This window comes from Danio rerio, chromosome 17 (assembly GCF_052040795.2).
Source record: "Danio rerio strain M-AB ecotype USA chromosome 17, GRCz13ab, whole genome shotgun sequence".
In the NCBI taxonomy this organism is placed as follows: domain Eukaryota; kingdom Metazoa; phylum Chordata; class Actinopteri; order Cypriniformes; family Danionidae; genus Danio; species Danio rerio.
Genome location: NC_141037.1, coordinates 2,710,261 through 2,729,141, shown reverse-complemented (window position 1 = coordinate 2,729,141; position 18,881 = coordinate 2,710,261). Strand labels below are relative to the sequence as shown.

Sequence of the window (18,881 nt, the reverse complement as noted above, 5' to 3'; positions counted from 1 at the left end):
TGCAGCTTCTCCACGATGGACGTCCTGCGTTCTCCAGCCTCCAGCGCCTTGACTACAGCTTTGCACAAGAAGTTTGGCCAGAGGAGAAATGGTCGTGCCCAACTGAGCCTGGTATCTCTTAAGGTTCTTTCCTTCACATTCATCAATTGGTGAAGTTTTGTTCCTCGCCACCATCGCCACTGGCTTGCTTGGTTTGGGACTTGTGGAGCTGCGTATTGATGGATTCGCTCTTCAGTGTTTGGAGTTTCAGCAATGAAAATTAAACTACACTGAACTAAACTCTGAAAACTGGACTGACACGGTTTCAATTTACATGAACTTCTGTGTTCAGCTGCTTTGACACAATCTACATTGTAAAAGCACTGGAGAAATAAAGATGAATTGAATTCAATTGTTGTTCAGTTGTGAAAATAAATTTGTTTCTAAAACTCCTTTTAACATGGAAAAGACCCATTTTACAGTGTCAGTCAAAGCATTGTTTCTGTGGGGCTGAGCACAACACTGTCCTGGACTACACTTCTGTACAAATCTGTCTCATAAACAAGAAAGCTGCTTTTCTGGTCATTATCAGACGCTGTTTCTGCAAGCTAACAGCAGGTTTACAGGATTTTGCCATCAGCACTGAGCAGAAACTGAAGCCCTGAGTCAAACCACACACACACACACACACACACACACACACACACACACACACACACACACACACACACACACACACACACACACACAGACACAGACACACACAGACACACAGACACACACACACACACACACACACACACACACACACACACACACACACACACACACACACCTGGGGTATCTACTGTGAGTTTTGAGGAAGGATATCATAACCAAAGCGGATCACATCTGACAACTTCAGGATGATGTACGTCTGGTCGGGGATGCGAAGGTCATTTACGAAGGTCTGGATGACATGAGACAAATAAAAAAGACAGTAAACTCCACAAGAATCAGTTTGTTGAAACAAAATAAACAGTAATGTGTTGTCTTGGGAAACTCAGGTCTGAATGTTTAAGTCAAGTCACATGTTTAATCATATGTTGAAAATAAGAAATATGAGGAGTTTTAAATTTATTATATCAGCTTCTCTGGCTTAAAACAGACACAATTTACAAACATTTATTAACATCACGTTTCTATGATTAAAAAAAAAAGTTAATAACAATAAAAATACATTAATAGCAATAATTTATGCATAAAATAAGATTTTAAAAAATCAAGTTTTTTTAATCCAAATTCTACCATTTTTAAAAGATTAACATTTAAAACTATATCCTTTAAAGACGCTCCAGATAACAATCACTGTCTGATAACATTAAAACATATATAAAGTATACATACGCAGAGTATAATGAGAGTAATTTACACAACTGTTCTTATGCAGCAGGAATGCCACTTTTTTAAATTGTATTTTGAAAAAAACGTAGTACAAAAATAATTTACAAAAAAGAAAAACGCATACAAAAAGCTTTGTAAAGAATTACAGCAAGCAGAATGAATGCAGAAACTACTATGCAAATAATTCAATAATAATCAATAAAAACTAAAGACAGAGCTCGAAATTGCAACCATTTTGGTCGCATATGCGCCAGAAAATTAATCTATGCGACCTCATAATATATCTGGGAGCACTAGTGCGACTGCAGATAATGGTTGTAGTGCGACCTGTTTTGATTTTTTGTAAAAACGTGCTGAATCGCTCTTCCCTGCCGCTATATTGGTTCATATTAGCTGTCAATCACTCAAGGTATTCCGCTGTCAGATGACAGGGAAGGAGCTTTTATGACCACGGGAAATACAAACGGCTGAAGAGTAAAAACTTAAAGCACACAGGTTTGCAAACCCCACCTAAAGTTGAGGCGCAGATGAGAGCGATCATGACACTTCACGTGGTGAATAATGATCCGCCAGCTGAGATCAATCGAGTACGCGCTTCTTGGAGAAGGTGCCCGAATCTCCATGCGTTGCATTCACTGCGTGTTCAGCGCAAATGTCCGCTAAAAGTCAAATCTAATACTGTACATATCATCGCCAAAGAAGCTCGTCTTTACTAAGTTTACACTGAAACTGCGGCTCATAACAAAGAGCGGTATTGCGCCGGTGGTCAGCGCAAGAATCCTGCTCTGCCTGCTCATAAATTGGGTCGGCTGACTCGCCAGCTTTTCCACTAACACAGAAAAATGAAGATCAGCTCAGACTGAACCTTTAAATTGACACAAACTGAAACCAAAACTTTTAAAGAGTGATAGAAGTGAGACTTTACTTACTTTCTCTTGTCTATTCTTGTTTGAGATGTATATTATTTTTTTATTTATTTACTGATGACTGTTTTGCAGCTTTCATAATTGAATTGAATGATTTATTCTAATCTTTTGTTTGTTTTTTAGCAGAAACATTATTTATTAAATTGACATGCATATAAAAACAGAAGTACAAAATAAATATTTCTTACTGCAATGCTTCATTTTTGTTTGATGCAAACTATACAATTATTTTTCATAAAGTAACAGACTTTTTATAGCAGATAACCTACATTCATGCACATTCAAGGCAGTATCATAATGAGAAATGTAATTCATTGTTACTATTATTGTCATTTTCATCATCATTAATATTCTATGGCCTAATTATTAGACATTCATTTTGGAATTATTGCACACAAATATCAATGTCTTCGCAGCATTAGTTAGATAGTTGTTTCTGGTTTTTGTCAGTCCTATTAATGTTGTTTTAAAATACAATAAATCCCTTAAAAACAATTTGCAGCGGTGCTCATTCATTTTTGGTGGGTGCTCCTAAATTTTTTCTGGTGCTCCTAATTTTTTTTTGGTGCTCCTAAATATTTGAAGTTGGGAGCACCGGTGCTACCAAGTAAAAAAGTTAATTTCGAGCCCTGTAAGAGATGTTTCACTTTTTAACCAAATCAAGTCTTCAAAGTAAATTTAATTGGCTCTTTATGATTATGAGAAATGCATTAACTCACCCCGTTGAGGCTGCCCAAGTCTTTGACCAAATGTTCATCTGTAGATGCATCATAGTTGATCACAGCATGCTGTTTGTCCACACTGCGCGACTGTGAAACACAAAGAACACAATGCAGCTCAGCAACATGACCTTATCATTAAATAAACAAGCCCACAATCCTAATGTAAACACTACAAGAGGCCAGAACACAACCTTTAGTGTTAAAACTCCTAGATATTTACACAATGCTATGCCCACATGGAATCTGCAGACTTTTTAGCCCATCATTGAATCTGTTGATTTACTTGTGTAAATGAGTTAATATATCTTTATTTAGTTTCATATTAATTTCAGTAATATCATCAACTAATATCCAAATGTTTATAGGATTATTTACAATACAGTTTATTAGCTGTATAAGTAATATTGTCTATACTATAGATATACTAAATTAGAGAATTGCTTTGTTTAGCACTGCACTAGAAAACCCAAATAAGTCGAAAATTGATTATCATATAATAAACATGCACACAAACCTAATTTAAATGCTACAAGAGGCCAGAAAGCAACATTTAGTGTTAAATTAACTTCTGAGATATTAGCACACTGATAGGCCCACATGGAAACTGTGATCACAGAAATCGGCAGAATTTTAGACCATCCTTGAATCGGTTTATTTACTTATAAAAATGTGTAAATATATCTTTATTTAGTTTTTACATTAATTTCAGTACACTGTAAAAATTTACATCAATTAGTCATGACAACATATGTTTGTAGTTCATTGCAACCTATCAAACTAAGCTGATCATGTTCTAACTTAATTTTATAAGTTATGCAAACTGTTTTAAGTCAGTTTAACATCCCATAAGGTTAATTTGAATCGGTGTGAAGATTTAAAGGAAACCAGTATCATTTTACAGTGTAATAAACGCAAATGTTTATATGATTTATTTACAATTCAGTCTGTAAAGATCTTCTTTTATTCTCTCAGTAGATATACTATGTGAAAGATTTGCTTCGTTTACCATTGCATTATAAGTCTTAAATAAAAGTTAAAAATTGATTATAATAAAATAAACATACACACAAACCCAATGTAAACGCTACAAGAGGCCAGAAAACAACCTTTAGTATTAAACTGCCTTCTGAGATATTTACATATAATAATAGTATAAACTAATATGCAATCGTGTAGATGTTTCATTTACAATGGAGTTTGTAGAGTAATAACTTCTTTCATTCTTTTAGTAAATATAGTATATGATGCCACAGCCGTATCCCCCTGATATAGTATATGATGCCACAGCCGTATCCCCCTGATATAGTATATGATGCCACAGCCGTATCCCCTGATATAGTATATGATGCCACAGCCGTATCCCCCTGATATAGTATATGATGCCACAGCCGTATCACCCTGATATAGTATATGATGCCACAGCCGTATCCCCCTGATATAGTATATGATGCCACAGCCGTATCACCCTGATATAGTATATGATGCCACAGCCGTATCCCCCTGATATAGTATATGATGCCACAGCCGTATCCCCCTGATATAGTATATGATGCCACAGCCGTATCCCCCTGATATAGTATATGATGCCACAGCCGTATCCCCCTGATATAGTATATGATGCCACAGCCGTATCCTCCTGATATAGTATATGATGCCACAGCCGTATCCCCCTGATATAGTATATGATGCCACAGCCGTATCCCCCTGAAATAGTATATGATGCCACAGCCGTATCCCCCTGATATAGTATATGATGCCACAGCCGTATCCCCCTGATATAGTATATGATGCCACAGCCGTATCCTCCTGATATAGTATATGATGCCACAGCCGTATCCCCCTGATATAGTATATGATGCCACAGCCGTATCCCCCTGATATAGTATATGATGCCACAGCCGTATCACCCTGATATAGTATATGATGCCACAGCCGTATCCCCCTGATATAGTATATGATGCCACAGCCGTATCCCCATGATATAGTATATGATGCCACAGCCGTATCCCCCTGATATAGTATATAATGCCACAGCCGTATCACCCTGCAGCCCAAGAGCGGTTACTCAGTACCTGGATGGGAGACCACATGGGAAAACTAGGCTGCTATTGGCAGTGGTCCTAGTAAGGCCAGCAGGGGGCGCCCAACCTGTGGTCTGCGTGAGTCCTAATGCCCCAGTATAGTGAAGGGGACACCAAACAAGCAACCTTTAGTGTTAAATTGCCCGAGATATTCAAATATAATAAAATTCTCAACTAATATGCAAATGTTTAGATCAGGGGTGCTCAATCCTGTTCCTGGAGATCTACCTTCCTGCAGATTTCAGTTGCTACCCATATCAAACACACCTGCCTGTAATTATCAAGTGGTGTTCAGGTCCTAATTAATTGGTTCAGGTGTGTTTGATATGGGTAGCAACTGAAATCTGCAGGAAGGTAGATCTCCAGGAACAGGACTGAGCACCCCTGGTTTGCATGATTTATTTACAACACAGTCTGTAAAGTAACATGTTCATTCATTGTCAGTAGATACACTATTTGCGAGATTTGCTTTGTTTACCACTGCATTAGAAGCCTTAAATAAAAAGTTAAAAATGTATTATTTTTTTATTTAATGTCTAGAGTTTTTCATTAATAGGCTCCCAAAATCCTTCTGCATAAATAAGCTAATTATTTACAAAATTCTGTGCAGACATAACAAAACAAAATGTCTGCAGATTCTGCCAGGCTCTGCACAATGTTTACGAGTGTGATATTTCATCCATTCGATATTTCGTTTGATGGCATCACTGTGTGTGTAAATAAAAAAAGATTAATATTACTACATTAACATTATTCCTTACAGAAAACCCATCTGCAGCTCTTATCTTCCGTCTGCAGAACAGAGCCAAGGCCAAAGAGTGTAACCGGGTTATATTATCAGCACTGAAGTGTCTACTCCATGGAGAAAATCCTATCAGTGGAAATGGCAGATAAACATTTACATTTGACCACAAGAAGGCACAATTACCCAGCATTATCGGAGTCGGCAGTCTTGCATCAAAGCAGATCTGCCCACACTCATTTTCAGCCTCATTAGTGGCCTGATGTCATTGTTCAGAGCCTTCATTAGACCTCAAAAATGCTCTGCTTATTTTCCGGTAGTGAATTTAACTGAGCTGCAATTACAAGCACCCGCGAGTCCTGTGCTCAATGGGTTTATTTTGCTTTCATTGTCATTCTTTACATGCATATTAAACATGAATGAAAGCACTGTGTGCACTTGTAGACTCGAGTTGCATGCAACCAAGTAACAAATATCAGTAATTTCATGGTTAAAACTATTTTGATTATAATAGAACAGCATTATTACAATAAACTGCTTAATTTTGGTTAATATATTTAATAATAAAAGAGTTTCAGGGTTTTCAAATCTTTTATATCCAAAATATTTAGCTATTTTTATGATATTTTTTATAATTATTGTCCATTATTCACTATAATCATCTTACGATGAATGACACTTTTTAAATATCATTCAAGTCATAACTTCTTATATTTATATATGCCACTATGCAGATACACATATACTACGTATATGTATACACAGTTTTTCTCAAGTGATGTTTAATGGAGTAAGGACAATTTTTGCGGTATTTCCTATTATGTCATATCTTTTTGTTTTTAAACTGCTAAAGTCAACATTATTAGCCCCCTGGAAATTATAGTCCACATATTATGCTTAAATATCTAGTAAAATAGGATGTATTGTCATAAGGCAAAGATAAAATAAATGAGTAATCAGAAATTAGTTATTAAGACTATTACAAGCAAGTCCACTTCTAAAGGGCTGAAGAAAAACAAAATAAAGACTTTGGAGTGGCCTAGTCAAAGCCCTGACCTGAATCCAATTGAGATTCTGGGGTATGACATTAAAAAGGTGGTTCATGCCTCTAATGTGGCTGAATTCGAACAATCCTGCAAAGAGGAGTGATCTAACATTTCTCCACAGCACTGTAAGTGACTCAAAGCAAGTTACCGTAAAGGCTTAATTCCAGTTGTTGCTGCTAAGAGTGACCTGACCAGTTATTACAGAGTATATACAGAAATCAGAGTGTGAAATTCAATACCTTTTAAGACCCCTTTTTTATGATCATTTCATACATTTTAAGACCTTATTGTGACTTTAGATTTCACCCAGTAGCACTGACGACATTTTAACTCACAATACATTGATTGTAAGATTGATTGTAAGTAACAAATAGAGTCTTAGCAAATAAAAATAAAGACTCCTTATCAATGCAATATAATTCAGAAGGATGAAAATGAAAAACAAGACAATTTATTTACCCGACTACCCCATGATAGGTTTATAAGAGAAATGCAAAACAATATTAGACCAGTTTAAAAGAAATAAAACTATGCAAATTCTCAGACCTTCAAATGAATGAAAGCTTTAGACTCACATTTTAACTAGTAAATAGGCTGATTCCATATTTAAAAAGTTAGAATTTTAGAAAATAGAAAAAATAATTATATATTAATCAAAATAAAATGAGTATGTGACTAACTAAAAACAAAAAGTAGTTGGTTACTGCTGTAAGCAAAGTGGAATATTTTAGAAACTACAGAACACCCCAATGTTTACAGATTACGTTAAGCCAAACTTTAGCTATGTTGTATAATCAAAAATTGTAAGACAATAGGGGTGTAACAATACACTCAGCTCACGATATGATGTATATCACAATATCATGTTCATGATAGAATATGCATCACAATATTTTAATTATATTCAATTTCCAAAATCCAACTTTGTCGACCACAGAAAATGGTATCATGTCTTTTGCCATAAATACTCCTATGCATCTCGTTATTCAGCTTTGCCACTTAAGACACTCGATTGCACTTTGGCGCTGTGGTAACGGCTTCAATATCACATCATATTTGTTGTGTTCGCAGCTTTGTAGGGTGGCATTTTTTTTACAGTGTTTACGCACAGTTTGTGTTTTGTCTTTTTGTCTGGAAAACCAAAATGTTGTCAGATGTTGGCCTTATAAGATGACGAGACATTCTCTTTTTCAGCTGCACTCATATTGGCCTGCTTCTGCTGCTAGTTTAAGCAATCTGAATGCATGTGACAGCAGGTGAAATGTAGCTCAACAGATGACATATCGCAATAAAATTGTCATAACGCCACAATGCATATTGTGACATTTTTGTATTGCAATAAATTGTACCACGATATGTTGTTACACCCCTATAAGACATGTAAAAAAAATGCATTTAAGACTTTAAGGGCCTTTAATTTCTCTAAATTATTTTATCAACTTTACTTTTAAAAGACTCAGCGAACAACACCCTGTATTAATGGACAAACGCTTTTTCACACAGGTCTATGTAATTTTGCCTTTTGTTTTCCCTTTAAGCTTTTATTATTAATTTCAAAACTCCATGATGTGTATATTTGTGTTATCTTTGACAAATATTTAAATTAGCTTGATGATCGGAAACATTAAAGCGTGACAAACATGCAAAAAAATAAGAACTCAGTAAGGCGCAAAGACTTTTCCACAACACTTTGTGTATATATAATTCATTAAATGAATGTTAAACATACTGTAAGCTATGAATGAAAGTACAGTGTGTACACTTGAGTTGCATGCAAATTCTGAATGCATGTAATTATAAATCAAATGGTTTTAAATCAATATGATAATAAGTTAGAAACCCTGCAGCATGCTGAATGTGCTCTTAATTCATTTCAGAATTGCATGATGTGTTATCTTTGACTAATATTTGAATCTGTTTAATGATCTGAAACATTAAAGCATGACAAACATGCAAAAAATAAGAACGCAGTAAGGGGGCAAACACTTTTTCACACCATATTGTGTGCACATTTCTAAACATAATAGTTTTAATAACCGATTAAATTTAGCTTTGCCATGATGAAAGCACATAATATTTGACTAGATATTCTTCAAGACACTAGTATTCAGCTTAAAGTGGCTTAACTAGGTTATTTAGGGGAAAGTTAGGGTAATTAGGCAAGTCATCGTATAACAGTGGTTTGTTCTGTAGACAATCCAAAACAAGTATTGCTTAAAGGGGCTAATAATATTAGCCTTAAAATGGGTTTAAAAAATAAATCTGCTTTTATTCTAGCTGAAATAAAGCAAATCAGACTTTCTCCAGAAGAAAAATATTAAAGGAAACACTGTGAAAATTTCCTGAATCTGTTCAACATCATTTGGGGAATATTTGAAAAAGAAAAAGATTAAATTTTTGACTTAAACTGTATGCCATTATAAATCAAATGGTTTTAAATAAGTGTAATAATGAGTTCGAAACACTTGTGGCGTGGCTGAATGTCCTCCAGATCTGTTGCTGGCAGGAATGCATAGGGAGAGGTCGAGGTTTGGACACATTCACAGAGCATGAATAGACAGGACCAGGCTTTTGACTGCAGTAAACGGCTGCGGTGAGAGGGCCGTGCTGAACTAACCACAGATCAACACAGCCGTATAAACAGACTCAAAACACTGCATTCTAGTGTCAGCAGAACAAGAGAGGCAGAAAAACATGAGAAAGACGTTTGTTTGAGTTGCGTTTCAAGTTACCGTTACTTACAGTTTACAGTATAAGCCATTTGAGTGAAAGGGAGATTGATGTGCTGCAGTGTGGTTTTAGTACCACTGAGACACTGTTATATTTATTTATTAACATTTTGAATAATTTTTGAGACTTTTTCAACTATTTCTATATAGTTTTGATGCATTTTAATTAGAGTTTTAGGTATTTTTTAGAATCAAACTAAACTAATCAAAATTAATAAATGCTGCCTTATATAAAAGTACTTTGTGCATGCTTTTTACAATTTTATTTCATTGAAATTTATGATTTGACCATGTAAATGATTTACAATAACTTTCTATTTGTTAACATTAGTGAAGTGCATGAACTAACAGTTTAAAAAATGAAAGCATGTATTAATCATTATGTTAATTTTGACAAAATCAAACATTTATTCATTCATTCATTCATGCATTTTTCTTCGGCTTAGTCATTCATCAGGGGTTGCCACAGCGGAACAAATGATCAAATATTACAGCATAAGTTTTACACAGCGGATGCCCTTCCAGTTGCAACCCAGTAGTGGGAAACACCCATACATTCTCACATACAAACATAAACACAAACTACGTACAATTTAGATCATCAATTCCCCTATAGCGTATGTGTTTAGAGTGTGGGGGAAACGACTAGTTTCTGAAGTCGACTAGTCGGCAAAACCCCTAATGTGTATGTGATATGTACTTACTACGGGTGTCACGATTTCGGTTTTTAATCGAAATCGATCGAAATTTATGCTCAACTTCGATTATCGAATCAAAGAATAGAATCGTCGATGCTGCCACGCCCCTATGTCACGTCAGCTTGGCTTGCCAAGCGGGAAAAAAACAGGCTTGTTGAAGTGCTTGTTAAACTGCAGACGCAGGAGACCCGTCGACAGAGCTTAAACCCTGTCCTCTTTCAATGAAGTCGCCGGTGTGTAAGTATTTTGGATTCCTTGTTAGTTATGTTGACAACGTTCGTGTTGTCGACAAAAAAACACAGTTTGCAAGCTCTGCTATATACGTATTACGGTTGGGATGATAGACGATGGGCGCATCGCGATCCTCCGCGAAAAGTACACACTCAGGCCCTGTTTACACTGTCTTTGATTTTAAATGCCATTTTAGAACGACAACGATTTGACATCCACAGTGGCGTGTAGCATTTCTGAGCAGCCCTCCTTCCTCACTACCTCTGAAAACGCACATCACGTGACCACACACACTCATTCACACACAAACACAGACGCACACACATTGTCATGCGCTCGAGACAGCGGGTCAAGGCAGTCAGCGGGTCAGTAGACTGCTTCCATCTTTTACTTTCACACAATAACTTTGTCATTTTAGTGAACACCTCAGATACTGTTGGCTGGTTCTTGTTGGTTGTGCGTCTTTTTTACCGACGCCATTATAACGACACAGATCACTGCCTATTCACGAGTCCCGCAGAAAAAAGTGATTGACAGGTGGTAATTATGTGTGTATCTTGCCTTTATTCATTTACTGTATGGTTTGTTTACGGGTAAAACAAAGACCATGCAGGTCAGGTAGTTTAAACGGTAGGCTACTAATAATTAATTCGTTATTAATTAATTAATTATTCATAATCGAAAATCGAATCGAATCGTGACTTTAGAATCAAAAATGTAATCGAATCGAGGATTTGGAGGATCATGACACCCTTAGTACTTACTTGCGTGTGTGTGCGTGTGTCGTGTGTGTGTGTACAGTGCCCAGCAAAACAAACCCTACAGACAACAGTTTTAAAAACTAGTCCATTCTTTTGTATATTCTAGGGTAAAAAGTTAAATTAATAAAGTATTAAATTATCAAAAATTAGTACAAAAAAAAAAAGTACAAAAAAATATTAAGTTTAGTTGAAATTTTGTAGTTTGTATTTTTATCAGCAACACCTCGAATTTGAAACACCTTGAAACAATACGACATTTGAATTTAAATGGACTACTGTCCTAAAGATGTTAGGAGACCACACTCCTATTTTGAATTTATGAATAAAACTTTTAATAACACTGATTCATTAAAATGCAACAAAACATTGTGTCTATATTGACTAAGAAATGGATACAAATATTAAATTTTTAAAGCAGGTAATCACTCCATAAACGCATGCAGTGAACCGTATATGTGTGTGTGTGTGTGTGTGTGTGTGTGTGTGTGTGTGTGTGTGTGTGTGTGTGTGTGTGCGCAAGTGTTTGTGTTAGGGTTGGGCCGATAGACGATGTCATCGTCCATCACCGAAGACCGACGAAATTCACGATGCTGAGCCGGCATCGCGATCCATCGCCCCGCCCCACATTTATATTGATACATAACTTATTATTTGCAGGTCATCTTAATAGCAATAACAGTCTTTTCATGAGCTGTGTTAAATGTTACATATAGCTGCCGCTTGCTCGGCTGACAGCATCCTGAGGATTAAATGAAGGATTATACAGGTTCCTCTCACGCTTAAAATGTGTAGATTCAGTGGCAAACGCTGTTACCAGCAAACCCTGTCCCACAGACTTTACAGCGAATGGCTTTAGTTATTTTCATAGCGGACTTGAAACACTGGAAGTCTTTTATCCACTCTTGGAAAAGTGTAAATGGTGAATTGACATTCAGCACATGATCACTAATCAGATGTGCCATTATTAATAACTGTAGGAAAATCTGTCAGTGTTATTTCCATTCTCTTATCTTCAGCGCTTTACATTTTCGCGGTTGTATCTCCTGTCATCTGAAGGCAGCGTTCAGTTCTAGAGCAGTGAGCCAATAAGAGGAGCACAGAGGCGGGGCAAGCATTGCATTCACATAAAAACTGTTTTAATCTGTTCCTGAGAGCTGAGTTTGGCGTTTTTAGGTGCAAAGATGCTTTCTGCATAAACGTCTCCTAAATCCGCGCACAGTGGAGTAGTGGACGGGCCTGCAGGTCACGCACCGCTAGGGGCCCCGCGTGATTAGGGGGCCCCACGTCGTCGCGATTTTCAATGATTGAAAATCCAGGAATCGCAATAATCAAACTCTTGGGAACAACTGTGGTCGGAAACAAAGTTCACAGAACTGTGTTCTCTGAACTCCTCTCAAGGTGGACTACTTCATTCTGATTGCTTGCCGCCGAACCGCGTCATAGCCAATGAAGACGCGCCGCTGTTTCTCGCCGCCGGTTCTCGTTAAAAAATGAATGACTTCTGGCTACTTTGACGCTCTCGCCGCTTTCGGTTTGTGGTCGCTCCTTAGTTTGTGAAGGATTCCCCGCGTTGTCGCTCCACCCCGCCTCATTTCCCCACTCCTCAATTTGTGACAGATATATACACTAGATATCGCATAGGGACCCTGAGCATGCGTCTATAGCGTCGTCACATCGGTACAGTGCTCCCTGGACAAATGTCATTCAACCGCACTAGTCAAGACAGTATTATTACGTGAAGATGCGGGACTTTAGCGCTGTCTACGAGTGTAGTAACGAGCAAACAAAGAAAACAAAGCACAAAGGCAGAACATTTCATAGGTAAGATTTACGTTTTTTACGTTTTTGTATGTTCTGAAATTTGTGCTAATCAGGTAACGTTATTGATGATAACAGTCACTTACTGCATTCATCATAAGGTAAAGCAGCTCCAACTCGCACTAAACACTCGGCTTATGCTAGTTTTGTTGAATAAAATCAGCAAACAATGCAAAAGAAATATGACAACGAGATGCTGCGCTGCCAGAAAATTGTATTATTGTCAGCTAGTGAACGAGTCGTTCATTACGGAGATTATGAACACCTTCATCTGGGGGCCCCGTCGGTGATCCCTGCAGGGGGGCCTCCGCATTTTGCGCTACGCCACTGTCCGCGCATGCGGTGAGGATTTTGCCATGAAAAACTGCAAATGTGTGCACTCGCCCAAATGCTACCTTGTATAAGGTAAAGGTCGCAAAGATAAAATTTTGGGCGCATATGCGACCAAAACGGTCGAGCCCTAGCATCTTTGTTATAATTTCCTTATAATGATAATAAAATAAGGAAGCTATCATCAATCACAATACAAATTACAGTGATCTCCAACTGAGCTCTCGTCTCCTCCACTAGCTGTGGGAAAAGCCATTATAAGGACACAGATCACTGCCTATTCAGGCCAGAGTCCCGCGGAAAAAAAGTGATTGACAGGTGGTCAATTGTGCGTAACTTTATATATGGTTTGGTTATGGATAAAGCAAAGACCATGTGGGCCAGGCAGTGAAAACGGTAGGCTACAATGAATTAATTCGTTATGAATTAATTGATATTTAACAACCACACCCAACCCCGCCTACAACGACGATGCCATCATCCATCGCGATGTTTCACATTAGACATCGTGCAATGCCAAATTGGTCAACATCGCCCAACCCTAGTTTGTGTATGTGTGAGTATGTGTGTGTGTGTGTATTAGGGCTGCACAACATATTGTTTCAGCATCGATATCAATCTGCAAGTCAAGTCGCAGGATCTGCAGTGTTGAATTGGGATTATAGTTGATCAGCACCACAGTTCAGAACATGTTTCGTGGGTTCATCAAAGTTTAACCCTAAAATAGACTGAAAGATTTTCGTTTGCATGTGTCTTTAAGACCTGTGACTGTAAGATTTAAGTAAGCTTAAACCAAGCGATTATAAAGGTTTATAAACCTAAATAAATTGTTTTTAACTATTTATATTATAAAGACTCTACACTATGACCGGTATTTTATAATTATTGTTATTAATATTATTGAATTTCTGGCCCCCAATACTGTTAGATTCCAGAGAAAACCAGAAAATGAATTCACATCTATTTAATTGTATTGCATTACAGCAAGACACTCCTCTACAAAATAAGCCCAATCAATACAAAATCATGAATCATTCCTAATTGAGTGATGCGACTTCTTGTGAGATTATATTCATATCACAATATACATCGACAGACAAACTAAATATTGCAATGTCAGTCCAATATCGTGCAGCCCCAGTGTATACTTATATGTATTTGTGTGCGTTTAAAGTCTGACCTGTAGCATGAGTTCACAGTCTTCTCTACCCACAAAGATCATCTCTCGGGGCAAACGGTGGCGCGTGCCAGAGCTGCTCACCAGAAACCACGACGTCACGCTCATCCTCAGTCAGATCCTCACAAACACACACACATTCTGCAGGAGAAACAGCAGGAAAATCAGCTCATAATACACACACACACCTTATTGATCAGCAACGTTATACATCAAAAGCCATTTAAAAGATTCCTAGAAGTTATACATTGCGTGATCTCATATTTGTATGATAGATGTACAATTTGTGCTCTTTTATACGTCAGTTTATCAAGTGAGTTACTATTAAAATTAGGGTTGGACCGATAGATGATGTCATCGTCCATCACCGATGGCCAATAGACAACAAGATGCTGAGCCAGCATTGCCGATCCTCCGCCCCGGTCGCAAACCCGCTCGTGAAAAATACACACTTGAGCCCCGTTTAATATGTCTTAGTGTTAAAATGGCATTTTAGAATTAAAATGATCCATGTTTTACCTAGCATTTCTGAACAGCCCTCCGTCCACTGAAAACGACAACCATATGACCACACACACACACACACACACACACACACACACACACACACACACACACTCATGTTGTTAAACATGATATTTAATTAATCCTGTCTCTATTTAATGACTCTTTGGTCTTTTGAATCTATCAGGTAACGTGTCACAGCATCAGTACCCTGCACTGTCTTTCACTTTCACAATTGTACCAAGTAATTTAAGAGAAAACCTCAGACACTGTTGGTTGTGCAACTTGTTTACCGACCAACCTCCCGCGGAAAAAGTGATTGACAGGTGGTAATTTGTGTGCAACTTATCTTTATTTATTTATGATTAGTTTATGGGTAAAACAAAAAACATGCGGGTGAGGTAGTTGAAACGGTAGGCTACAAATAAATAATTCGTTATGAATTAATTCATTATTTATAAATAATTAATTCAACTCCGCCTATGATGACCATGTCATCGTCTATCGCAATGTTTCACATTAGACATCTTGCGATGCCAAATTGGTCGACATCGCTCAACCATAATCAAAATTATTTTGTATACTTTATACTTATCAGACATGTATATAATCCTGGCAAGTCACTAAGGTCTTCTGATCAGTTTATTCTTTCGGTATCAGGGTCTCGGTGTAAGCAAAGTGGGCAATCGGGCTTTTGCTGTTATCGGCCCAAAACTCTGGAACTGACCACCCCACATCAGACATGCTCCAACTCTATCCGTTTTTAAAAAGCGTCTGAAACTCCATCTTTGTTCTTAAGCATTTGAGCCTTGTTAATGTTGAGGGGTTTGCCTTATGTTTTAATTGTTATGTAGGTTTTATTTTATGTAGTATTGATTGTGTTCAGCACTTTGGGCAACGTTGTGTTGTAAAAAATGTGCTATATAAACGAACAAACTAACATTTAACAACAACCCAGACAATAGATCACTGGAAACTATTACAAATGAGCACAAAAGTCTCATTTTCACATGTTTTAACATTGAAAAGTCGATGGAAGAAAGATCAAAGTCACGTAATGCCATTCAAAAGCAGAAATTAACAGGGAAAAATAAAAACATTAATCACAAAATATGGAAAACTGCTAATTTAGGATATTTTTACAGTATATAATCAACATGTCAACAAGAAATTATGCTGTTATATATTAGTCAGACATGGAAGATGTCCTTTAGGATTTTGACATCTTTAAATTAGGTATGGTTGGGTTTTATATTAGCACATTTAAACATTCTTCTTATTAATAATATAAATTAAAAGTTTTTTTTTTTTTTGCAAATTCTAAATAGAGAAATCATATTATCAGCCAATGACTATCAAAGTACAACATTGTTTACTGTCAAACAAATAGTGCTAATGTAGTTTTGAATATATTTAAAAATACTATGGTAAACAATATAGGGAGCATGTGAACGAATGGGCTAATATAAAACCAACTTTACCTCAATCTTTAAATTAAATTGATCCGTACAAAGTTCAAGTCTAGACATTTTTAAACCCTTCCTGACCTCCAAAAAACCTCAGCTATTGACCAAAATCCACCTGTGAAGACTGAAATCCCGAATCACTACAGGTGTAAATCAAACTCTGGCAGACCAAGACACTGAATTAAACCTAATTAGCATTTAATAGCCCAAACAAACCTGTTAATCGACATTCATCGATAATAATAAACCCTACAGTTCAACAGAGAACACGATTAACGTTAAATTTCAAACCAATAACACACATACATTACAAACAAATCGGTTTGAACGTTAAAAATTCGATTACATTGATGTAAGAGTGTGTTTTTCCAGGAGAAGCGACTCTCACACACCTTCACTGCAGCTCCGGGCGGCTAACGTCAAAGCTCAACAGGAAGTTTTAATTCCCGACATTCCCAAACATCCGAGCTGCTCCAGTCCAGCAGAACACGGCCTTCAGGGCGTCAGACGACCGGACTCATGGAGCTGCTGTTGTTCCCGGTAAATGAAGACTTTTATCCGCTTTTCCAGCGACGGACATACGGGCGGTCGATCTGTCTGTCAGAGAGAGTTTGTCAGGTCGGTGGCGGAGAGAGAGAGGGAGATAGTGACGTCACAGCAGCTTTGCAGCCGCCGCAGCGCCTCCACCTGAAACTACAGCCGGAAAAACTAGATCCACACCTCTTTATTATTATGACCCGAAAATAAACATTAAACAAAACATATCTACCAAAAAAGAGCTTGCAACAATTATTTATGAATGTTTAATATTTATCTTATAGATAATTTATTTGTAATCAATATTTCCATCATTAGACATAAATAACAGTCCTCCATTTAAACCTGTCATTTATCCTTTAAACTGAAAAACTTAAAGACTGCAAACTTAAGGATGTCTTATTGTACAATAATACGATTCATGAAAAGAGAAACACAACTTTTGTAATAGGAAAAGGGTACATATATACAGTGATTTACATTAAACTGCAGGACACGGCCGCGGATGATGAAACCACGTGATATTCCGCATCTCCCGTTAAATGTTGCGTGCAGAATGTGCGATCAAAATAGAGTCTAAATACAATGTTGTTGTACTGTTACTTTTTCCCATACTGTGTTAAAGTTGCCTGAAATACACAGAACAGGGCGCGTTCCTGGTTTCACTTTAGTCGATATCGCTCATCAGCGTTGGTGGTATAGTGGTGAGCATAGCTGCCTTCCAAGCAGTTGACCCGGGTTCGATTCCCGGCCAACGCAACATTCCTTTAGCTGCTGTAAACTCAGACTGCCGTGCGGTACTTATGTTAAGATGACCCGTGTGCACAGCGAATTGAATGGGAACCCGTTCCCGACCACACAAAAAGGTTATTATCTCAGATTTGCATGATACGAATTCATAATTCAGACTTTTCCCCCTCAGAATTGAAAGATAACCCACAAATCTGAATTATAAAGTCTGAATTCTGACATAAAAAGTCATAATTCTGAGATTTCTGACTGTATATTTGACAATTCAGAGAAATAAAGTTGCAATTCCATGATATAAAATTAATTCTAAGATTACCCTGCTGAAAAATCCAGCTTAAACCAGCCTAGGCTGGTTGGCTGGTTTTAGCTGGTCGACTAGGCTGGTTTTAGAGGGGTTTTGGCCACTTCCAGGTTGGTTTCCAGCCATTTCCAGCCTGGTCTTAGCTGGTCAGGCTGGAAAATGACCTGTCAAATCCAGCTAAAACCAGCTTGTCAGCGTGGTTTAAGCTGGATATAGCTGGTTTTGGCTGGACTCCCAGCTTGGCTAGGCTGGTCAAGCTGGTTTTAGCTGGTCATCTCCCAGCCTGACCAGCTAAGACCAGGCTGGAAATGGCTGGAAACCAGCCTGGAAGTGGCCAAAACCCCTCTAAAACAAGCCTGGTTGACCAGCTAAAACCAGCCAACCAGCTTAGACTGGTTTAAGCTGGATTTTTCAGCAGGGAAAGTAAAAATGTGTTATAAAGTAGTACAATAAACTTTCTGTACAATAATACAGAATTGTGATAATAATTAGCGCTTTGGGTCAGAGAAAAGCGCACTATAAATATAAAGTATTATTATTATTATTTACATAATCATATAATAATGATAATTTAATATCATATACAAATAATATATTGATGTCAATATTTAATAAAACATTTATTTTTAAATAATAAAAAAAAAGATTTGTGTAGTTGTCAAGGCAACATTTCTAATTTTTATTTATTATTTTTTTTAAA

At 37.2% G+C, this 18,881-nt stretch overlaps 1 protein-coding gene, 1 long non-coding RNA gene and 1 other non-coding gene across 52 annotated transcripts in view; 2 read left to right on the top strand and 1 right to left on the bottom strand.

The window, feature by feature from the left end:
• Positions 1-17,217, bottom strand: part of cep170ba (centrosomal protein 170Ba) — a 76,718-nt gene extending 59,501 nt beyond the window's left edge. For 40 of the 50 annotated variants that reach the window (XR_015512846.1, XR_015512847.1, XR_015945078.1 and 37 more), the window contains exons 1-4: positions 16,986-17,217; positions 14,627-14,764; positions 3,008-3,097; positions 850-928 (exon numbers count right to left, since the gene is read on the bottom strand). Coding sequence is in view for 36 of the 50 variants with exons in the window: in XM_087289796.1 (XP_087145922.1) it covers positions 850-928; positions 3,008-3,097; positions 14,627-14,731 (274 nt within the window). In the remaining 14 variants the exon portion in view is untranslated. Of the gene's footprint in view, positions 1-849; positions 929-3,007; positions 3,098-14,626; positions 14,765-16,939 lie in introns of all 50 variants that reach the window. The other 10 variants (XM_087289835.1, XM_087289798.1, XM_087289801.1 and 7 more) reach the window with 1 other exon arrangement.
• LOC147839869 (uncharacterized) overlaps positions 1-18,881 on the top strand; it is a 127,090-nt gene that overhangs the window by 40,499 nt on the left and 67,710 nt on the right. The window lies entirely within an intron of this gene.
• On the top strand, positions 17,818-17,889 carry trnag-ucc (transfer RNA glycine (anticodon UCC)). Its single transcript has one exon. It is a non-coding gene; the product is annotated as a tRNA-Gly (tRNA).